General features: G+C 46.7%; 1 protein-coding gene and 1 long non-coding RNA gene across 2 annotated transcripts in view; both read left to right on the top strand.

The window, feature by feature from the left end:
- The first annotated feature begins 2646 nt into the window (after positions 1 to 2646).
- LOC138580646 (potassium channel subfamily K member 9-like) overlaps positions 2647 to 24578 on the top strand; it is a 330334-nt gene continuing 308402 nt past the window's right edge. The window contains exons 1-2 of the mRNA XM_069651346.1: positions 2647 to 2852; positions 3436 to 3809. Coding sequence (XP_069507447.1) covers positions 3509 to 3809 — 301 coding nt within the window. The 5' untranslated portion in view covers positions 2647 to 2852; positions 3436 to 3508. The remainder of the gene's footprint in view (positions 2853 to 3435; positions 3810 to 24578) is intronic.
- LOC138580647 (uncharacterized) overlaps positions 8188 to 24578 on the top strand; it is a 170237-nt gene continuing 153846 nt past the window's right edge. Inside the window, exon 1 of the long non-coding RNA XR_011304312.1 lies at positions 8188 to 8232. This is a non-coding gene — a long non-coding RNA (uncharacterized lncRNA). The remainder of the gene's footprint in view (positions 8233 to 24578) is intronic.

The following is a 24578-nucleotide window of genomic DNA, read 5'->3' on the forward strand; positions in this document are numbered from 1 at the left end:
AACTCCTTATAGATAGAGACCTTGAAAACTACAGACATATGACGCCACTCTCCATCTGGACACAACAACCAGGAGAAGGTCTTACTCCCTCGTGGCTGCTGAAATAGCCTGGTGCCCACTGATATCCATCTTCACTTACCTTTTGGTTCCAGGGGTAGTGCCCTACCAGCTTGAAAATGTAAACGGCATGTTTCTCAAACGCCCTCGATGGACTGGCTGTGGGGAGTCCGAAATGCTGGTGCATGCCTATTCATGCGGTAACACTGGTTTTAACACCAACCAACAGAATTGCATGCCCTTTATTGGTTAGATTCAAATGTTTGTATGGTTCACCAGGTATGATATGGCCAAGGACTATGATTCCTAATAGATCGATTTCTTGATCATCACACTCTGCAGTGACTTCTGGGTTCCTCTGAGTCAAAGGGGTGCATAGTGTCTATCTTCAGGAGGCAAAGGGCAGCACATTGTGCTTTCTTGATCTTAGCATCAAAGTTGCAGAATACTCTACCACTCAAACTCAGAGCAACAATCAATTGATCAGAAAATCTATAAAGACAAATCTTTTCCTTTGAGAAGTGTTTGCCCTCTGGTTGTGCAACATTACTTTTGTAGCCTGTGACCCCAAGGGGCCTGGCTGGTAAGGGCTACATGCTTGTCCCCTAAAGGAAAACCTACAAATGATGAGGGGATCTTGAAAGAAATACACGGAAAACAACTCCTTGAGGGGGTTGCTGCCTCAAGCGCCCCCCGAGGGTGTAAAGACAATAAGGCAGCCAGGCCACATGCCTGGGGAGAGCCCACAGTGTTAACCGTTAGGCCGAGCAGCATGGCAGGAGCAGATCAGCTGTCCATCGGGCGGTGACTGGTGTAGGCCCACCTGGGGGTCAGACCAGGCTGGGCCAGGACGATTAAAGGGCCCGGGCAGCAACGATGAACAACCCAGCCTGGGCCACATGAGTGGGCGATCGAAACTAGGCTGCCCAGCCATGCCCCCAGTCGACCCGCCTCGTGGACAGTGAGGTGGGAAATTATAGAAGTCCTCCTGGGCTGCACAAGCCAGGCGGCAGCCACGGAGGTGAAGAGTGGTAAGTCCGCTCCGCACAGGAGGGGCGACTGTTCCCGAACATTCACTGGCCCCTGTTTAAATAGCATGCAGAGAATTCTGCCACCCCAGCCAGAAGCAGCGTGCTGGCTGCGCAGAGTGCCCAAACCTGCCGGGGAGCAACGTGTCCTGTGTCCTCTCCAGATCATCCCTTTTCTCCACTCAGAACCGAGGGAAGCAGTGTAAGATGGTAGCACTTCACATTGTCCTGGTGTCTCCGTATTTGTGGGACAAGTGAGAGACCAATATTTAAAAAGGGTTCTGCTCCCACTGTGTCAGGGATCAGCACTGCACTCAGTAGTAGGCCTCTTACTAAGACAAGCCTACTACTGGGCGTGGTCTTTACAACACTGTAATCTGAGATACCTGTGGCTCCCACTTTGTCCATAAGCAGCGCCACACCAGCAGGGAGGAAGTGGTTAAGATAAGGTGTGTCAGGTTCGATGGAAGGGCACCAACGAGTCCCGATTTCTTTTAGTTGGGAAAATGAGCGCAATGAGGGTGGTTGAAAGACTTCATGAAGGAGGTGTGACGACATGAGAAATATGTTTACACTTGTTTTATATCGTTCACCCAAACTCCCCACTCAAACCCCTCTTCTGTTAGCCCCTGTGCCAGCTCATAGGGCGGAAAAGGGATGCAGGGGGAGTCAATTGGTCCAGGGAGCTCTGAATGACACTGAAGACCGCTCACTCTTGTTGTCCAAGAAGTCACATGGAACCCCCCGTGCATTACTTCCCTGTCGTTGGTAGCTACCCATCTGCAATTCTGTAGGTGGTGGCTTGCCAAAGACTCGTTTTATGTTTAAGAGTGCACACTTTGTTTCCCAAAGCCAAACCCTTTGCCGCGACTTTGCCGAACACACCACACAACGCTACGAAAAACTTTTTAAAAATGAGGATATGATTTGGAGAGAACACAGGTGAGACTTGACGCATTGTCTTCTCTCACAACCATTACTACGGCAAGTGTTGCGTCACAGGCCATTAACACAATGTGGGAACATGGGATATGGGAAGACATCTTTCTGGAGGCCTCTGTTTTGTCCCATGACCCATCTGCATAGACGAGAAAATGCATCCCCAGTGCGACTGCATCTTTTCGCTGTCATCTGTCGTTCTGCTATTAGCAGAAATTACATTACTCTCTGCCTAATGGCCTGTTAGCGCGGCATCCATGTTTAGTTGGTCAGCAGCCGCTCAGTGATTACTTGTATTATTCATGAACTGCCTATGAGTAGCAAATAGAATTAGGTTTATGAAACAATGATTTCATACCCTATTAGTCAATCTAATGGCTTTATGAGCATAACTTCCAAAATAAATAATGTAGTTCATAACTGGCGGGCGATGTCCTTTGCACAAAGTGTGCTCCTTAAATCAAAGGCTTGCCAACACTAATTTGCGGTGGCGGTAAGTGGAAAAGCACGTTAATGTGTTGCGCAAGGGAGGCGCGCAGCGTGCGGCTTCAGGACAGCAATTCAGGCTCCGGGGTAAATAGGAGGTCCAGAATTGTGCACCGCACAGTATTTACGATGCGTTGTGTCTTTAACATCCTGCTCGGTCTCCTCTCAGCACCGGTCTTGCGTTTGGTTGCTATGGAACATCTCCAAGGCAATGAGTGCAGCAGCTAACGGGTTAACTAGGACTCGGTTGCTGAAAGTGCTGAGGCAGCCGGCAGCAATCACTTCCAACGAGCAAGTTGCCGTGGTGTGGGGGAAGAGTTGTGGTCCCCGTTCCAGCTGGAGGTGAGCCCGGTTCTCTTACTGCTTGGAAGTGCAGCGTAGCCTAGCAGGGACCCCTCTCTTGAGAGGTCTGGCCTTATTGGCTGCTTCATCAATGGAATAGCGACATGTATTCTAAAACTGTCGCCTGTATTGGTTCAGTTGTTCGGTTGGTGTTTCGTTCTAAGGAACTTCTTGCGGAAATACAGAGCAAGCCATGCTGCGTGAAAGACGAGGAACGTGCAAGGTGTGAGGGAAACAGGTTCAACCTCCTTTTGCCAGTTGAAGTTGTTGGTTTATGACTTATAAAGACCTCCATTTTTTCAAAAATAGAAATGTACTTAATAGCTGCTCTTTTCATTTCAGAATAATGTATGCTTGCATGTTTTGTTAAAATCATTGCATGCATGTGTGTGCCTCATAGCTCCGCAAGTTCATATGGAAATGTTTAGCAGTTAAGGTGGTGGGGGTCATGTTGCCATTTAGGTTGCACACGTGATGCAACTTGAAACTTGTACACATATATTGTGTTTATGTGTGCTGGCATTATGCATGGATGTACTGGTTCGTCCGGCAACCTGTACTGACAGAGGTGATGTTTTTCCAGATCTGGGTTTGTCGGCTCCCCCACTGCTGCCGGATCATCGCTCGCTGCCTCCTGGAAGTTGTCGGCAGACTGAATGCTTGCCCTCCAAATGATGAAAAAGCAAAACGTGAGGACCGTCTCCCTCATCCTCTGCATGTTCTCCTACCTTCTGGTGGGCGCCGCCGTCTTCGACGCCCTGGAATCCGAGTCAGAGGCCTCCCACAAATGGGTGCTGGAGCAAAAGCAAGCAGATCTAAAGAGGAAGTACCAGTTTTCAGACGAAGACTACCAAGACATTGAACGGGTGGTTATAAAATCAGAGCCCCACCGCGCTGGAAAACAATGGAAATTTGCTGGATCCTTCTATTTCGCCATCACTGTTATCACGACTATAGGTAAGTGAGTCAACTGCACCAGTGAGTTCTCATGACTCGATTAAAGTCATAATCATTCCTTTAGCACATGCTCCTTTTAATAGTGTAGTTTGGACCACATGCCACCCTCCAGATGCTTTGATCCACAACACTCGACAGCCCGAGCCAGAATATTCAGTGATGGGGGATCATGGGAGTTGTAGGACAGATCATCTGCAGGGGGACCGGTTGGCTGCCCCTCAGATCATTTCCTAATCATGTCTGAGTGAAAGGTGCTCTTTTGACTTGCTTTCTGTAGCTCTGACCTTGTTTGTGCCCTGTAGCACACTTTATAAAAGTGGAGGATTTATCTTGAAGCAATATGCTAGAGGCAAATGCTCGCCTTTATCTCCAAAGAATTCGGAGCTCCAGAAAACATGGTGATAATGCTGTTACTGGAAAGAAAGCGTTGGTAATGGTATTACTGCCAAACATGTACTGCACTGCCAATCTGGTAATGAGACTCAATTTGCTTCCACACTAGCTTTCCATTAAATGAATCGTTATTAGCTGCAGCGCCAATCTTCCAGAAATTGATTTCAAACATTTTCTACAATGGTATGAGGATATCTCCTACCCTCAGTGCTAGGCATATGGAATGTTCATTAACCAAAATCTTAGGTAACAGTAACCAGAGGAGACCTGTCTGTGGAAGGCATGCCTCACACAAGACATGTGTGGTCTGTCCCTTTAACTACTATCCACTGGCTCCCTGGAAGGGGGCCGCGGCCAATCAGTAAACCGGAAGGCGGGGTTTTGTACAAATAGTGGGACTTGAACATTTTGCCTACACCGAATACGGTGCCTTTGCGCCATACTAAAATCCTGACCCTCGTTACTCTGACTAATGGGAGCAGGGGTTCTGGGTGTGTCCCCCGCTCCTGTTAGTTGGAGTAATGGGGTCAGGGTTTGCATGAGGTCCCCTGCTTCCATTAGATGGATCAGATGGTAGATGGGGACAATAAGGAGAAAAGTAAAAAAAAAGAAAGAAAAAAAAAACCCTGCAGCGCCAGTTCAGACCAACGTTAGCGGGACAGAACGGTGTCCGGTCAAATGTTCGAAAATAAAGGGTCGAATGACCTTTTGTTCGAAAGTAAAAGGATCGAAAAAAGGTTAGACATTTTTTTTAATTTATTTTTTATATATTTTTTTAGTTTAGAATGTAAAAAAGTTTTTCATAAAAAGAAAACAGGGGCCTGGGGGTGGAACAACCCCGTTCCACCCCCATACAAAAAAAAATTCGAACCTTTTTTTCGGTCCTTTGAATGTCGAGAAAAAGGCATTCGAGCCTTTTGTTTTAAAAACTTTGACTGTGAACCGGACAGAACTGATGCCGCAGGGATACAGTTGAGACAACGGCACAATTCTGTGTGTCCTGCCGAAAAGGTAAGTGGGTAGGGGGAGGCAGGTTTTGGGGATGCGGGGCAAAGTGATGTATGTGATCACTGCGCTGCGCCATAGTGGAAGTCAGCCTTTTGGAAGTCGACATTATGGGCAGCACAGTGATCACATATATCCGAAGGCGGGCTGCATTGTCTGGTACAAGCTTGCGTCCTGAGCAGCCTGGGTCCTGCTAGACAGCACCCCCTTTCCTTCCTAGCTGCTCCTTCCCACCCCCTCTCACCCATTTGCAGCCATGTAGTTTCCTTCGTGGGTGCAAAGAGTGTGTAATAATAAAAAAATAAAAAATGTTCCGTAGTTTCCCAAGTCCGTTTCATTGTTGATGACGTCACTTTCACCAACATTGAAAATTGACTTGGGAACCTACATCACGGCGCAAGGCCGCAGTAGCAAGGTAAATACATTTTAAAAAAACTAAACTAAACACCATTAGCACCAGCGTAGGGAACTACACGTGTGCTAATGACGATATAGACCTCGGCGGGAGGGCGACCCTGTCGGTAACGGCACTGCCACCCGCATTATGGGACCCTTGCTTCGCTCAGGCCCTTAAATTGGGTGGCAGGTCATTACCGATAGGGTCTACCCGCCGCCTCAGTGTATATTGCCTCATTATGTTGAGTAGATATTTACTTGGAACCAATTGGTAGGTAATATGATTTAATGATCTCCCTTAACCTCGTTAAAAACCAGCAGACGCATCTGTAAGCAGCACAGCTGGGGTTGTAATCTTCTTAACCCCTCAAGAATAGTTGCATTACAGAATGACCCCAAGAAATTAAATAAGCACTTTGTTGATCTATTCAGCTGTGGATATATGGCTTACTGATTCCATTCCATCCATGTATGCTGAGAAGCCCAAGGAAGAAAACACTGCAAGCAATGTGTTCTCTCTAGTGTCCACAGTGGTATCAGTGCTCAATCCCTAATGATGCCTACATCGTGGCCAATCGTCTGCTGTGGCGGGAGGCATCAGTCATCATACCTCCTGGTCTCCTAAACAAGTAGCGAGATTGTCACTAGGGAGATCAATGCGCCTGCAGACACCCTGGCATAACGAATGGCTTCTGGCAGAGCATGGATTTGACCCCTGGTATTTCGAATATGCTCTTGATTGGCTAGGTTTAAGCATAGTAGTTGTCATTAAGGTGTAGTCATGGGCGTGGCTTAGTATTATTGAGGGGGTGTGCGTCTGATATTTACGAACAAGAAATGCTGTGTACCCAACTAAACAAGTTGGGGGGCAATGCTTCATTAGTGTATTTTGGAGGATCTAGGTGATTTGACCGAATCCATGTGTTAGAAAGAGTGAAGTGACCATTTTTTTTTCTTTGAGGGGGTGACCCCCGCAGCTCCCTTCCTTCCCCCTCCTTTATAAATATCCCTTACCCCACCCACACATGTTTTATTTTAAAATATTTTTTTCGCACTAATTGGGTCACAGATACACAGCCAAAACTTTGAAGTTGTCTTTGGTCAGCGTTGAGATGCTTTGTAACTTGACGTCATTCTCTAGGGAGCATGTTTTGATTTTGGCTTGTTACTGTTACTTACGAACAATTTGAGAATAACCTATTATGCCGTTGTCTGTGGCATTACAGTGATGCAATAAAACGTGAGGTGCGTCCTCTTCCGCCCCTTACCACTGTCTGCCAGCAAGACTGTGGTCTGTCATCACACCCCTTACCCGATCTAGTATGTGGCAACACAATGATTTTGCTCCTACCTTCCTTTCCAACACCAGCACTATAGCCTAAGTGCAAATCCGGGTGCTCTCGCTAATAACACCCAGGATGCGGTCGGGGGTATCTCCTGCCCCAGGCAGACATAATCAATGGGCATGTACTGGAAAGCACACCTGTGTAATGGTGTGTTTTCTGGCACTTTAACCCTAGCACTTCCGGATGTCCAATGGAGGCCTTTACTGCTCGAGCTCAAATGCACACACAATGAGACCACGCACTTTGGGGCCCTGTGGCACACACCTTCCATTATACCACCCCCGGTGTGAAGATTTTTGTATTCGGGAATATTACATCTGTAAAGAAACAGAAAAAGAAAATTGCTAACAGGGAATTTCATAATAAGGGTATTGGTTGCAAAGATCATCCTCAAAAGTCAGAATCCTCAAAACGAGAATGCAGACGGTCCGCTTATGTGAAATGCCTTATCCCACAAAATCCTCCAGATCCTGGCATCTCACACTGCTGTGAGGGATATTCCCTGTTTCACCCTCATAGTGGGGCGAGGAAGGAGAGAGCGGCCGGTGAGGAGAGTGCTACTTGCTGGGAAGTCAGGGGTGGCATGAGGAATAACCAACCACAAGACAAGTGGCCAGCACATCGCTCGATGTATAAGCATGTCCTTCCTATGGGGGATTCATATTTTGACCAAATTAATTGCATCTTTCCGTTTCCCCAGGTCAAGAGGTAAGAGATGCACAATTATCCCACTTTATTAAAGATTTTCTTTATTTCGTCTGTCCTCAGGATGAATTGTTTATGGTCATTTCCGTCATTAAAATCTCCTTATTTGTTTATCACTAATTTAGTTTGTCTATTCTTGGTGTTTTATACAGCACCCACAGCATAGACAATTGTTTGTTGAAATTATTTCTTTATAGAATACAATGTTGATGTAAATAGGTGCTGCATCATTTTAGCACTAATGCAGTTATCTGACTCAAGGGGGCAGGTCAACCCTGCCCGAAACAGCCCGCCACCCAAGTTAAGGTCCCGCAACTTGAGTTGGGGTGGAGGTTGTGTTACCGTCGTGGTCACCCCCCCAATGGCGGTCATATTGCCATTAACGGTTGCGACTAACCACATGTGGGTGCTAAAGGCTAATGAAAAAATAGAAAAAAAGGAAATTGTACCTTCCTTCTATCCTGCGACACCACATCTGGGACAGGGAGTCCGCTTTCAATGTTGATTATGATGACGTAATAATCAACATTGAAAGCGGACTCCCTGTTATGGAAGCGGCGTTGCAGGGCTGAGAGAAGGTCATTTTTTCTCTTTTTTATATTTTTATTTAGACTTTTGTACCCGGGTGTGGTTACTTGCGAGTGCTAAATGTGCACTGGGAGAGGAGGCGGGGTGTAAGGGAGACAGAGTGAGGGGCGCCCAGCAGAACGGGAGCTCGGAAAGTGGGCTTACATTGGAGAATACAGCGAATGTTCCGAGCTCTCGGAACAGCATTTCTATCAGTGCATTTTACTCTTATTTCAGGGATTACCATTTCATGCATGGTGACTTTTGTTGTACAATTACGACGTATTCTTTGGAGTCGCAATTTTGGGCATATAAATTGAATAGATTTAAAGTCGACATTTGGGTAGTCAAACTTTATCACTCTAGTTTTGAGCAGTCTCCCGTTACTGCTCCCACTGCTTTTGAAAATCGAATTGAGGTGTGCACATTTTTACATCTCTGCACCTTCTTTGCATTGCAGGTGTGCCACTGTTTTTGAAATTTGAATTTAGGTGTGTGCGCTTTTACATCTCTGCACCCTCTTTGCATTGTATTTGTGCCAGTGCTTTTGAAATTTGAATTTAGGTGTGTGTGCTTTTTTACATCTCTGCACCCTCTGTGCATTGCAGTTGTGCCCCTGTTTCTTGAAATTCTATTTCCTTTATGGATTGCATTTGTACCTTTTTGTGACTCCTAAGCCACCTGGTGAGTTTAGCTAGAACTATGCTGTGCAGCACCTCTTCTTTCATTCCTTTAACCTCTACCGCCCCTATGGCTCTCACCATCTCACCCAACTTCTCTAACTGCTACAGTATCACCTACCCTCCCTCTCTCAGGAAGTCTGGAAGGAAAAAGCACAAAACAGACATCCTGTACTCAAACCCTGGCCAACCCATCACAGACACCTACGTCAGCGCAACTTCCAGACATGGCTTTACTGATATCCTCTTCTCTGTCCCGTTTCCAGGTCTTTGGACTCCTCATCTCATCTCCACTCTTCTCCCTTTCAAATCCTCTCCCATTAATGGTGGCATCAAGGGGGAAGTCCTCTTCAGACTCTGCTCTTCATCATGCTGCATCCTTAATGTCAACCAGACAGGCACTATCTTGGTTCAGGGTCTTCAACCCTAACTCCTCCTCTTTGACCGGCACCTGGCGTCCCTCATTAACGTCCTTACTTCACCTGCCCCCCCCACCACTCTCTCTGCCCTTCCCGGTCTAACTGGTGTAACAACTCACTGTAGTCCACCTCAGAAAACCTTAAAACGCAGAGACCTCCTTCTTCTGCCTACTCTTAACGCCTGCTCAGCCAACAAACACTCTGCCGACATCTGCCTCCTTCCTGAATACACTGACCTCGACATCCTTGCTCTTACCGAGAAATGGTTCAATGCCTGCTCAGTCACTGCTTTTGACTCCCTTCTCCATCATGGCATCAAGATCATCTCCAAGCCACAACCTCACCATGCTGGCGGTAGGGTTGCCTTAATCTTCCCAAAGTGGGTTCCTTCATCCGTCATACCCACTCAGCTCTACTCTTCCTTTGAGAGTCAGGTCTGCAAGCTGGTCATCTCTCCCTCTCACTCTGACCATTACTACCATCTACAGGCCTCCTGGCACTACTACCCTGTTCCTCTCTGATTGGGCTTATTTCTGCTCCTCCCTACTCTCAACCACCTCTAATCTCCTCCTCATGGGTGACTTCCACATCCAATTGGACTCCCCTGTCACAGCACCCACTCTCTTCCTTGACCTCTGCACATCACTATCCCTCTCCATTCTCCCTTCTGGCACAACCCACTCGGCTGGACAGACTCTGAACACCCTCATCCATTCTGACCTCTCCCCCCCCTCTGATCAGTCCACTCTCTTGGTCAGACCATTCACTCCTCTCCTCGCACCTGGGTCCCATCAACCCTTTGACCGCCCCTGAAAAAGCCCTGCCAAACTCGATCATGAACATCGTCCGATGAAACAAGTGTCAGCTGCTGCCTTTGTATCACCTTCACCCCCCACTCCTCCACCCCGGACTCTACCACCGACTCTGCTCTCAGCAACCTCCATTTGGCCTTTACCAACACCCTTGACATTCTTGCCCCAGTTATGAAGATCCGCCTGAAACCCACCTCCAAACGTAACACCTGGTACGACTCTGAACTTGCAGCTATGCAACGCATGTGCAGATCTGTGGAACGGAATTGGCAAACCTCAGGATCACCCTCTGACAAACTGGCCTGCTGCCTGCTCCAAAGGCAATACAGACTCTCCATCCGTGGCAAAAAAAGGGCCACATCCATGCACGGGTATCGGGTGTATTCAACAACATGGCTGAACTATTTAAAATCTGCAGGGAACTAGCCAACCCTTCTGCAGTCTTCTCCACCCCTCTTCCATCCCTTGCCCTCTGCAATGCACTGGCACACACTTTACCACTAAACCTCTGGACATCCTGATCACCCTTCCTACCTTGCCACCCAATTCCTCCCTCACTCCTTTGCCTCCTGTGGCTTCTCACCCCCCTTCTTCCTCTCTCTCCTCCTTCTCTCCTGTCACACTCGAAGAAGCCACCAAAGTATTCCACTCCATTAAGGTCTCTTCCAAACAGGTTTCCCCTTGCTACTCCAGTGCCATCAAGGACAACATTGGCTTGCTTGTTCCTGCACTCGCTGATGTCTGAAACCACTCGTTTGCCACTGGATCTTTCCCACCCTGCCTCAAGCACTCCCTTGTGTGCCCCTACTGAGAAAGCCATCAGCAGAGCCTACCTGTCCAGCCAACTACCACCCTAGTTCTATCACCCCCTTCATTGGGAAACTGCTGGAGAAGCTGGCCTTTCCACAATTTACCTCACACACTGAACTTGTTGGTGGTCTCCACCACCATCAATCTGGATTCTGAGTATCCAGAGGCATGGAAATGGCTCTTCTGAACACCTGTGAAGAACTGCTCGCATCTCTGGACTCTAACTCTCCAGCTGTCCTCATCCTACACGACCCCCCCTCTGCCTTCAATACGGTTAACCATTCCATCCTCATAAAATGTCTCCAAGATACTGTTAGTATCTGGGAGAGCCTATGTCCTTCCTAACTGACTGTTCGTCCCAAGTCATTTTGGACACCTTCTCCTCATCTACTTCCTTCTCCACCTGTGGTGTCCCCCAGGGCTCAAACCTCGTTCCCCTTCAACACTTACCTTGCTCAGCTAGCCCTCCTCATTTCCTCCTTCTCCACCAACTTCCAGTGCTATGCAGATGACACACAACTTTTTTTCAAACTCCCTGCTGACCCTTTTGCATCCTCCATCATCCCTAACTGCCTATCTGCCATCCAGTCCTGGTTTACTTCCAACAATCTCTGCCTCAATGCAGCAGGACTGATATCATTTCCATTGGGACCCCTGCTCCCTCTTTTTCCCCCTCACTCTGGCCATCCCCTATGGGCTCCCCTTCTGATCCTTCTTCTGAAGCCAGAAACCTTGGAGTCATCTTTGACTCTTCCTTCTCAAAGGAATTCTCCCTTTCCTCACTTTCCCCCAGAAGCTCATTGTTACCTGAGCCCTGGTTCTCTCTAGGCTTAACTACTGGAATAGCCTTCTCCTGAATCTACCGTCTTCCACTTTATGACCCCTCCAGCTAATATAGAATAGGGCAGCAAGACTTATCCTTGGCCTCAAGCCCAGGGACTGCATCTCTCCTGCCCTAAAATCTCTTTACTGGCTCCTGGTTGCGGCACAGATTAAATTGAAATCCCTTCACATCATCCACAAGGCTGTCTGCGGCCTAGGACCATGCTATCTGCAACTTTCTTTTACTAAATACTCTCCCTCTAGACCTCTGCGGTCCTCTGGCACCAACTCTCTGTGTGTAAAGTGTTTCGCTAAACAGACGGCCGAAAGCTGATCACTTTCTTCAGCTGGCTCCCTCTTATGCAACAGCCTCCCCCTCCCTCTCCATCTTGAGCAGGACTTCCTCAAATTCCGGAAGCTCCTCAAAACCTTTCCGCTTCACTTCATCCTTCCCTTAGTCCCTCCTCTGCTAATCTCACAGTCACCTGTGATTGGAGGCCAGTGCCCTTATGCTTCCCACAGGGATGTGGCCCCTCATACCCAATGGCCCCAGCCTCTGTCTACCTGTCAGAACTTGCCTCATTACCCACCGGCCTCAATCCTGTAGGCTTGCACTTTCTACCCAATGCGGCCCCAGACCGCATAGCACTTACCTTACTATGCACTTCACCTGCTGCTCACCCACGGGCACAAACATTCCAGCACTTACCCCTGCCCCCACCTCTCATGTTCTCACTGCACTTGCACATTTTGAATACTCACAAGTCATAGGAGGCTCGTCTTTATCTTCCACTGTATTCATTGCTTTTCAATCCCCTGTTCCCTCCCTGTTGCCCTGTGGGCACTTTGAAACAGAATTGACTTACTGTATACACGCCTAAAAAATGCATAATAAATAAATATATATAACAACCTTTGGACATGGAACTGCTAATGATGTGCATGTATAGGTCCTCTGACAACACAATATGCCCATGAAGTACCACCATACCGTGTGTACACCACATAATTTCATATCCCTTAGTAGTGAGGGCAGATTTCCACATACTACAAGTTTATGCCCTTGAAGTGTCATCACGTGCCATGACAGCACACACATCACTTGTTCTCACAGGCACTCACTAACTAATGAGTTTGTATGTGGGTGAATGTGACATGTTATGTTATGTATGCAACTAGGATTTTTACAGTACTCAGTGGATCTGAAAGGGAGCGTGGATGGATTAGGATAGTAGCCAGGGGGAACATGCGAGATGGCTTCCTGCTCTGTTGCTGCATGTAGTTTGGAAATACCTCTGTACATTTTTTGTTCTGTTTCTAGGAGGTTTGTGTCGAGGGCATAGAGGCATGTGTATCCGAATGGGAGCTGCGCGTGCCATGGTGTTATGGTGCAATGGTCGGTCTAGTGGCTAAGATAGTGGTATGCGCTTTGGTAGTAAGAGTTGTGTTGATTGTTGCCTGTAGAGTGGGCTTTTAAATACAAGTGGCATAGTTGGTATGCGTTTAGTTTGTTTGGCATGAAGAAATGAGTGTCAGTGTTGGGCACACAGTTCATACCATGGGGAAACACTCTGGAATGCTGAAGACCAGGCTACAACGGGGCAACAGTTAAAGGGGGTCAAACAATTCATGCAATTGATTAAGGGTTAATCTAGGATACTAAACAGCAACATAGAACTCTAGGTGATTTCAATCCAGCACTCCAACTAAGTCAATGCCTAATATGGGATGCCCAATGGAAACCCTTATTTATATATTTCTATGTCGAAGTTCTTTTAATTCTGGATGATGTACCCTATATAACGCCCCTCTCTTTGAATTCCCCCGGTCTCACTGAACCAAGAAATAGGTTTGTTTTGCAAATTAAAAGATGTATTTGAAGAATTGAACAATATATAGATTATACTTTTATGAATATGAATAATGTCTGAATATCACACTTATGAATATGAACAATGATCAGCAATGGATAATATTACAATATCAACAATCTCTTTAATCAATTAGGAGTGGAATAGGAAGAATAGTGTAGCAGAGAATAACTTTGTGTGGTTTCAAGAGCATGCAATGATATGAAAGAATGCAACACAGAAATAAAGTTGATATGAATTTAACCAAAGACAATGTAATCACTCTTTCTCCCTGCTGTTACTCACTCCCCCCAATATGCAATATGAAGAGATGGAATGAGGGCACACAGGTATCCGGAATACAATCAACAGTGCAGTTCAATCCCACTTCCCCCCAGCAAACTTAGAGAGAACAGAAATGCTTTTAAAAACAGGTCAAAATGCTTTTGAATGTGATTCGCAATGAATGGGAAAATGCTAAAAATGATTTTAATTCGCTAAATTGAATCCAGAACTAGTGAGAGTGGCTTTGGATTGGTTCAGGTCAACACTAGCAATGATTGCAGAATGATTATCAGATGGAAAACGAAATTCAGAAGTTGAAATAAAAAAATAACTGTTTTTCTATGGAGTGAAGCTTAGCCAAATTGCAAATCGCTGCAACTTTTCCATCTGCGGGAAAAGCGATTGCGGAAAAACTAGAAGGATGTCGTTTTGGGTTTGTTTGAAAGCTAAGGATCTTAGCTTCAAAATGACATTTAAATGTAGCTTCTAGGACGTGCAGTTCAAAAGTTACAGAGGTTTTTGTGAAGGTCGATTTTTCTCAGAAACAGAGCCAAGATTTCAAAAATGAAAGATGCACTTTAAAGATTATGAACCAAGATGGACTTATACTAAGGGGCTATGAAAGTACAAGATACCCAACGGGACAACCACCAGACCAGGGCGCCTTCCGCTCTGATTGCTGTGTGCCAGGACACTTGACTTTCTTCAAAAATATCAGCGCACAGATGATTATCGCTACAATTATCACAGACTATATAATGAGAAGAATTCAGGATGGACACAAGATTCTATAATGCAGTTCTGGATATGTTGAAATGGATTGAATAGGATTACTTTAAACTAAGAGATGACTATGGACAGTTCCAGACTAAATACTCACTCCTATGGCTTTGGAATAGAGTGGGCCAGTCAAAGATCTGGTCAAGGGTTTGGCTGGAATTCTCTCGCCACCGGACAGGATTCAGGGCACCTGGACTCTGCTCTCAGCAAGGCACTCTGGTCGGCGCGGCCTCTTTGACTGGATCTGACGGGTTCTGGGTTACATATCTGCTCTGCAGATCTGGCTCTTGGTTCTAGCACTGGGTTCTTAGCTAGAATAGTAAAACAGCTCAGGCAGGCTGTTGGATTTTGTGGTGCCCCTTGGAAGTTTAGGGGTTAGAATCAGGTTGCAAAAGTTTCTGAGGCCTGCTGAAAAAGGGTTCAGCTTCTTGGGTTAGGCCACTCTGCTTTAAAGTTCTAGAGTTTGGTTCTAGAGTCTGGTCTCTGGATCTATGTCTGGAGCCTGGATCTTCCTGCAGGGTGCTCCGAAAAGAAATCAGTTGAGGAGTGGAAACTGTGTGTCCTGTCTGTCCTCAGCAGTCCCTATTTATGTATTTCCAAAGTGGGTGGGGAGGCTGATTTTACTATGCCCAACCCTCTAAGGATCTGATAGGTCAGAGAATTTCCCCTCTCCTGATTTGAGACAGGAGCAGTGTGTCATCAGGTGTCAGAGTGATGCTGTGTTTATGGCCCAAAGGAAATCCCTCCCCTTTACTTTTAATTAGGAAATCTATTTTCCCCCAAAAAACATATTTCCAAGATGCACAACTTGTTAATAATACATAATTACACGACAGATTGCTTAAGGTACATTTCTGTCCAACTCTTATTTTCCTACGAGCTATGTTTCATAAATGACAACTTTTTCGTGCTTTTGGTGGGTTTCTCAATGTTAGTTCTGCACCAATTTTTATACATGCATGCACGTCCCCTATGGGCACATTCCTGTCATTTTTCATGTTCCTAACATAAACACCATGGCTACAATATAAATAATTTCTGGGGTTCAGTCTCAGAACATCGCACAGATTCCAACTTAGTATTAAACTGTGAGCCCATTTTTCATTTTAACAATCTCTAAGTTTCATATTTTTGTCAGTTCAGTACACTTTGCTATAAGCATTTTTCTAAAACATATTTAATACAATGTCAAATCAACAATTTCAGTCTGGCCCACCTCCAGAGTTGGGCTGAGTCAGAGGGTCACATGGCTTGCCTTCCTGCCAGAGCAGTTTGTTTGTCAGTTACACCCGAATTAGCATTTTCAATTCAGCCCAAGGAATCCATTGTTTCTTTCTCCGGGCCGCAGTGGAAATCTCCTCCCCTCCTGATTAACATGCCAATGCGACATCCTCCTTTTGGTGGGAATGAACAAGGTGTGCGTTTCTCAGGGAAAGAAGGCCTCTTGGAAGTTTTAACTGAATCAGGTTACCTTCTGGTCAATTGTAACATAGTTCCTTGTGAAATAAAATACATTTATAAATTTAAAATAAGCAAACCCGTCTTTACTTCTAGTCCTTTTTCAACATGAAAATCAATGTGTGGCACTCTTATATGGCATTTGGATGGAAATCTCTTCTTTGGCATAGTTTGAGTTCAATGTTCAACTTTACACATGATAGGTTTTAAATCGCCGGCTTCTGACAGAGGTGAGTAACGGTACTACACCCATTTTTGGCAGCTTTCTTTTCATCAAGTATTTTTAAAAGAGGATTTTGTTCTGATAACATATGATTCCTGCTGACATTGTATTTATGTGGATTCTTGCAGTAGAATAATGTGGAACACCCAACAAGGAGGTTGGATCTTTTAGGTGGTTTGTGAGCCATGATTTTTGCACATTTTTGACAATCAAGAAAACTGATTTCCAAACAGCTCTTTGTTTCTTTTTGGCAATCAGCATTGCTTTTTCAAGTGATTTCAGGCTACTTTGTGGGTAGCCCAATGGTGGGTTTTGGCAGTGGTCTCCTGTGTTACCACTGACATAGGTAAAAGTGGATGGCAGCCTATTTTTCAGATTTTTACTGCACACTTTCTGGTGATTTTTAGCGAGCAGCATGCTTTCTGTTGGCCATTTCTGATGCTTCTGCTGCCAGCAATGCACAGTAATGTTGCAGGGCTTGGACTAGTGGGTTGAGACATCCCACAAGCCCCCCTCTTGCGATTGGCATTGGACGTCCATCAATGGAAACTCGCAAGACTGGGATGTCAGCCTCATCTCTTCTGATTCCACAAATGGCAAAGTTCAGCATCTTTTCCTCCATCATGGGTGGATCGATCGGTTCTCCTCACCAGTTCTGATGGGAGTATTTAGCGATACTCCGGGCCCCTAAGATCTTTGCTCCCGGTCCCCGGGTAGTCGTCCTTGGTTAGTCTCCATGGTTTCCAATCAACTATAGGTTATCTCTCATAGTATGACAAAGCAAAAACATATGTGTAGACATTTCCCGACCACTATTAATGTAGTGGGGTGGACATATACATTTTATAAACCAGGAGACATTTTTATTATTATATTTTATAGGCCATATGTGGAATATTTTAGAGTTGGAATTTTATGGATTTGGTGTGGCCCCCTCTGGGGTTCCAGAAGACTCCTCCAGTTGCTGCAGAGTGTGCCTAGGATGGCAACACTTTAGCTGATTAATATGGACCCACTTATCTTCCCCCTCTGCCAAACTGCCTTTGGGGATGCGGATCTTGTAGGCGACTGGTGAGATCTTGTCTACAATTACAAAAGGGCCCCTCCAGGTAGGCAGACATTTTCGCTGTTTGGCCTGGTTCCTTTGGAAATTGTATAAGTAGACCCAGTCTCCTACATTGTATTCTTTTCTGGTAGTCTTTAAGTCATAGTGGGTCTTCATGCTGTCGGCAGATCTTTCTAGATTTTGCTGAGCATAGGCAAAAGCATGTTGCAGGTGTTTTGTTAGATTTTCAACATACTCATGAGTTGTGGAGGCATTGATCAATGACTGCTCTTGGGTCCTGTAGATGAGATGCTGGGGAAGCATCATCCTGCGTCCAGTCATCAGCTCAAACGGTGACATTTTATTTGCAGATGAAGGGGTAGATCTGATGGCCATTAGGACAAGAGGTAATCGAATATCCCAAGTTGGCCCACAATCTGCCACAAACTTTTTTAATATGCTCACAATTGTTCTATTATATCTTTCGACTGCACCACTAGGGGCTGGCCGGTAAGCAATATGTAGCTTCCTTATAACCCCAAGTATCTCCCACATCTTTGTCATTACTTCGCTGATGAAATGGCTACCTCTGTTTGACTCGATCCTTTGGGGTAGTCCAAAAAACAAAAAGATGTGGTTGATCATCAGTGCAGCTGCTGTTTCTGCCTTGCAGTTTGGGGCTGGGAGACATTCCACCCATTTAGTAAACAGGCATGTCACCATCAACATGTACTTGTTCCCCCTAGAGGAGTGAATCACGGGCCCAATGAAATCTACTTGCAAATCTGACCATGGCAGTGTCATCCCCTCTTTTGGAGAGGTGCACGGTGTGAGGGATGTTGGCTGAAATTGTGCACACACAAGACACCCCTTCAAGTATTGGTCGAGGTCCTGCCCCATGTGTGGCCAGTATGCAAGCTCGCTTAAGATTTCAAGTGAAACCCCCTATGACCGGCTGTGGCCGCATCATGGGCATGACTTAACATCAGGCTTTGGAACGAGGTAGGGACCACCCACTGATCATGGCCAGCTAGGGATCTCCTTACCAACAAACCGTCTTGGACTCAGAACATTTTTGGACATTTCATCAACACTCTGAGGTCCTCTTTCCCTATGTAATCGGTATCCGTCAGGGGAAAGTTCTCAGGGTCCTCAATGTGTTGATAAAACTTACCAATTATTGGATCCCCTTCTGAGCCATAATCAAATCAGCATCTCGGGTCTCCTTACTCCATTGTGCAGTTGAGAGGTCATTGTGAGCATTTGTCTCGGACCTAGTGATAGCAGTGACCTGGATTTCACCCAACAAGGACTCGATCTCAATTAGATCCCCTTCAATGGCCCCGGTTTTGGCCAGCTGATCAGCTAAGTCATTTCCAGTTTTGTCTGGTCCCTCTACTTTGGAATGACCCTTGATCTTTTTCCAGTAGATGGTCATCCGATTCGAGGTGACCAGATCATCAATATTTTGGATTAATTTCCCATGTTTCAATGGTTTGTTGTTAGCACATAACATGCCTCTGGTCTTCCAGTTAACCAGGTGCTCAACGAACCCATTCCGTACATAATCTGAATCAGTGATTATGACCAGTTCGTGGAGTTGATGTTGGACAGCAGTGAGGATGGCCTGATGCACAGCCATCAACTCTGCCACTTAACTACTTCGGGGACCAATCTTGTACCCAGCGGAGGGTTCTGGGGACTCATTCACCCATGCATTCCCTACGCCGGCCTCAAGTTCTTTTTCCCTGTTGTTGTCAACATGGTAAGAGCATACATCCACATAGACAGTGGCCATTCCCACGCACTTGTCTTCTTCAAAGCCTTTGGGCCTCATTACACAGAAGGCGGTAGCCATGGCGCTATTAGCACCATGGCTACCACCTTACCGTTGCCGGAGTCTGGGTTCCCGGTATGGGGACTTACCGGCATATCCCAACCTTTGCGGGACCGGTAAGTCCCCATTCCGGGAACCATTCCCCATTCCCATTTGAGCCCCCATAGGGCTTAATGGGAATGCGGATGGGGCTAATAATGGTACAGCAAATTGCGGTACCGTTATTAGCTTTGGGGTCCCTTAGCTGGTCCTGTCCTTAATGCCTGGTTGAACCAGGCATTAAGGTAGGGGCCTGCTGAGGGACCTCGTAGTAGGGCGGTAGGGGATTACCGGCATCGGTCCCTTACCGGTGCCGGTAATCCCCTACCGCCTTTCGTGTAATGAGGCCCTTTGTGTGGGGAATTAAGGTAAGCCTCCATGTTGTCCTTGATTTTTAGACTCTCGTCCTCGAGACAGTTTTCCCTGGCGCAATCATGCAAGTCAGCCAGACCTTGTGCGAGGGGACTCTTCTTGTTTTGGCCATACCTGACCTCCACAGGAAAACCTTGCATTGACAGAATCCAGGAAGTAATTCGGGAATTACTCACATTTCCAGCCTGGATTCTGTCACTTTGGAGATATTGCAGAGGCGGGTGTGGAATCTCCTCTATGATGTGTTCCTCCTGGATAAACGGGCGGTAATTCTTCAATGCCCACACCATTTCCAGGAGTGCCTTCTCACAATCGTTGAATATTTCCTCCACAGAGGATAAAGTTTTACTCGCATAGGAGATTACTTTACTGACCTTGTCATGCTTTTGGTATAATACTGCAGTCAAGCATGTATTTGAGAACCCGGTCTCCAAGAAGAACTCCTTGTTTCTGACAGGGTAAGCTAGGCAAGGTGCTTGTGAGAGGCTTCTTTTGAGCTGTCTTACTGCCTGGGCTTGTTCTGGACCCCATTCCCATTTGACCCCCCCCTTCAAAAGATGAATCAGGGGTCTTGTGATCTTTGCGTAGCCCTGAATGAACATCCTACTGTAATTAGTCAGTCCAAGGAGTCTCCTTAGTTCCCGCAGAGTTGTGGGGTCTTTCAGTTTCTGAAAGATCTCCGCTATGTGTTCCCCCACAGTTGAGCTTTTGATGAGAACATAATCTACATAGGCCTGGTTACCCCTCTCACCCAGGTCGGGCATGGCCTTATGTAGGAAAATGTTGAATTAATTGCTGGAGTTGATGTATCCGAAGGGAGTCCGGGTCCATGTGTACTGCTGCCCCCCAAAGGTAAAGGCCAGCTTGTATTGGTCCTCCCTACTGACAGGTACAGTCCAGTATCCATTGGTCAGGTCTATTGCAGTGAATACCTGTGACCCCTGGATCTGGGCCAGCCCTTGGTCAATGTAGGGAAGAGGCCATCTGGAAGTATGGACCCGTTTGTTGAGCTCCCCAAAGGTCGGTGCAGAGTCTCCACTGGCCGTTTGGCTTCAATATCCCCAGCACCGGATTATTGAAGGTGCTGTGGACTGGACGGATTATCCCACGGGACTCAAGGTTCTTAATTATTTCAGTAAGGGACTCCTGTGATGTGAGAGGCAAGCGATATTGCTTCACAAACACTGGAGTCATACCAGGGTCCGTGGGAATTGTTATTGTGTGGATGTCGGTGCAACCACAGTCATATGAGTCCACCGCAAAGAGATCCTGAAAATCCAAGAAAACATGTTTCAACTTTTGCTTCTGCTCCAGAGTCTCACAGGCATCAGCTAGATTGACTCTCTCTTCAACCATCTCCCTGAAGCCTGGAAAGACTTCTGGTTTCGCTATCTCAGAGGCCTCCTCCAGCTGGGTGCAGAAGTCCCTGGTCAGAGTGCTGATTTGGACTGGTGGCTTCAGGTGGGAAAAGCAGCCCTCATGGACCTGGAAAGTCACCTCATCCCTTCTGAAGTCGCAAGTCACATCTTTCTTACCATAAGGGCAGGAAATGTACACCAGGAAGTTCCCCCCATGCCGGGTAAAGATCCTGTCTGGTGTTGTATTGTCATCACTACCACTGTCAAAACAGTCCTTGGGGATTGGTCCTAACAGTTCATTCCCTAAATCAATAGAAAAATGTCGGTCATCAACCGCCATTCCAATTATGGTGCCTGTGGCTAGAGTGATACTCTTTGAGTCGCTGTTATCCACCTCTATTGGAATGGTGTCATGTTCTACATTGACTAGTGGTGTTGGGTTTACCCCCAACCCTTGCTGTTGGAGAGAAGCATTTAGATGAATATAAGCATCAGGGTTTTTCAATTTCTGTCCTCTTTTAACTTTCACTTCCAGGGAGAATTGTCGGGTCCTTTCTGGGATGGTGACTTCCTTTCCAGTCTGAATTTCCACTGCATAAGGCAGCAATTGAGCTGACCTAAATGCTTTCCCTGGGTCATCAAAGCCCATGGGATTATCCGATATCCAAGCTTTGAAGTTTATTAGGTACAAACTAATGGCAAAGCGGTTGAGAATGTCACTGCCTAAGTAAAAGGCGGCAGTGACGTCTCGCACGACCCAACAATTATGGACTATGCTCTTGTTGCCTATGGAGATTTTGAGCACACACCTGCTTGGCAGGAGATGTTTGGAATTGGGTGTTTCCAGATCCATTTCCCATTTGTCTATCAGTTTGAATGTGGGAATGGCTGGATCTTTTGGGAGTTGGCGAAACATGGCTTCGCTGATGAAGCTCTTACCGTTGTTCACACACACGGGCGAGAACAGAGTCCTTCCCTTCATTTAACTGAACAGGGATGAACAACTGCTCTCCAATTTGCTGAAAATCAGCCAGGCTCTGAGCTGATTTCTCATATTTCTGGACTATAGGAGTGGGAATGTCTGATTGTGGATTGGTAAAAAATTTCAGAGTGTTTCCTTCCAGTGTGGAATGCCACCTTAAACTGGAAGGAAGGTTGATTTTCAGAAATAGAGAGGACCCCCCATCACCAGTCTGTGACCTACTGCTATTACTGTCACGTCTGGAATTTGGTTGTTCTGGAAGTGAAATTCTACTTGGTCAGATTTTTGTTCAACCATGTGGCATGTGCCGTTTAAACTAACATGGTTGACTCTCTGTTTCAATTTTATTGGTCGGCAAGTCTGGGTCCAGAGGACCTTGTGTACACAGTCTATTAGGGGTGACAACCTTATCAGGAGGTCATTCCCTAGTAAACAAGGGGTGCCCTCTGGAGTCACACTATGACCAGGTGCTTCACCTTGTGTCGCCCAATTTTAATGTCCAAATCCGCAGTCCCCTTGACGGGAATTTCCTTCCCGTCAAAGTTCTGAAGTTGTCCAGGAAGAGAGGTGAGAGGAATTTGGTAATTCTCCCCCCTTCCTGAATTCAGTTCATCAAAGGCCTTTTTGGACAGAAGGGTAGCTTGGGATCCAGTGTCCACCAGTGCCAAAATTGTACCCTGCCCCTGTATTTGTACCAGGGCATAGTATCTTCCCTCCTTCTCCGCAAGGGGGCACAGATAATGTACATATTTGGACCACTGGTGGGTTAGGTTTGGACATTGAGAGAGAAGAGATTTGGGCAGAATTCTGTGGGGAGCCTTAGGAATCTGAAAGAAAAAGGTGGCAACTAGAGATGGGAGAAGTTTTGAGTTCCCCTGGTTCTGGTTCTGGGCCACCTCCCCCCCCCCTTTTTGGAGGTAGTCACCAGGATGGGTTTGAACCAGGGGATTTTCATGTTGTTGGTTCTGTGATGGGATGATGGGCGGCGCTAGCTCAGTCCCCACATCTACCCAGTCTGGGTTTGAATCCTTTGGGACCCATTTTTCCATGGGAGGAGTTCCCCCATCTCTGAAGGAGAAGATCCTTTTCCCAGAATCCTCTGAGGACCCCTCTCCTTCAAATTGGAAGATCTGTACCTCCTCCACAAAATGGGTCTGTTTGTATCCTTTTTTTATCCTACCCCCCTCTGCTCCTTGGGTGGCAGTCTTTCAGGGGCAGGAGATTTTGTTTCCGGTTCCTGGGTTTCCAGGGGCTCTTTACAAGTGCCTCCTCCCTGGGAACCGGTGGGTTGTCGGGGTGCTGCCGCCGTCATTGTTCTGGAGCACCAGGTCCAGAGTTTGGGGCATTCTGCGCCGTCATGCTAATCTGAGGGTTCTGCTGAGCCCTCAGCATGCGACCCAGATCCTGTACCATATTTTGGACCTGGCGCTCTAGCTGTGAAATCCGCTCAGGCTGATACAGGGTTCTGTTTTCTCCCCTGGGCTGATCCCAGGAAGGGTAGTTATCCCTTCTCTGGTAATACCCGGATTGGGAAGATTTGGATACCCCTCCACCCTTGGCCTCCCCTCTCCCGGATTAGGTTGTCTGGGCTCAGGAAAGTGGGGAAAGAAGGATGGATTATTCTGGGGTTGGAAATTTTGTGGATACCTGGGGAAGAAATTCTGTCCAGGATTTGGGGAGTTTCTGCCCTCCTGGGGGAAGTTAGGAGGGAAGTTCCCTGGGTTAGGTGCTGGTTGTATCGCCCCCCCTTGGGTTGGAGGAGTCCACACATAACCCAGGATGGGTCTGTTCCCCTTGTAGCGGGGACCTGCATAGTCAGGGGAGTGAGGGATCCCATTTGTGGGACTACCTCCTTGGCTCCCTGTCTGTGACTAGCCTGAGGGCCTTCTGGGCTTGGGATTATTCTGTTTTGCAGGCAAGTTTTAGGCCCCCCATCTCCAAATCTAAAATGGGGGCAACCTTTACCTCTGCCACCTTAGCAGCAGTAGGCGTGTTGGTTGGTTTGGGGCTTTTTTGAGTGTTCTTGTTGTCTATGGGCTTTTGCACCTCATAGATCCGGGTGGCTTGTTCAATGACCCAGTCTAGTGATCTTTTCTCATGAAAATCTCTCACTAGCTAGGTCATGATGTATTTTGGTAAAGCGTGGAAAAAAGTCTTAGCAAATTCTCTGCTGTCCGTGCACATCCTTCTGGTAGTCTGCGCAAAGGCACGCTTTAACTCCTGCACAAATTCCTGTGGGGCCTGATCCTCCCCGCATTGCAAGTTGTAGGCTGCCTTGCGAGCCTCTTGGGGATTTCTGTGAACAGAAAAATGCTTCAAGATGGCCGCCCTATATGTGGACCATCTTGAATGATTTTGGTCCTCCAGCCGCGCAAAGAAACTGGAGTATTCTGGGGAGAATGTCCATTTTACATACTGAAGGCAGCTACTGCTGTCTTTCAAATGGAAAGTCTCCATCATTTGCTCAAAGAGCTCTAAGTGTTCCCAAACAGAATACTTAGCGTTCTTATGATAGGGCGTGATGACGCTCCTTATTGCCTTGATCTGTTTTAAAGGGTCCTTAAGCAAGGCCCTTTTTGCCTTAT

This window comes from Ambystoma mexicanum, chromosome 3p (assembly GCF_040938575.1).
Source record: "Ambystoma mexicanum isolate Mex_15411 chromosome 3p, UKY_AmexF1_1, whole genome shotgun sequence".
Taxonomy (NCBI): Eukaryota; Metazoa; Chordata; class Amphibia; order Caudata; family Ambystomatidae; genus Ambystoma; species Ambystoma mexicanum.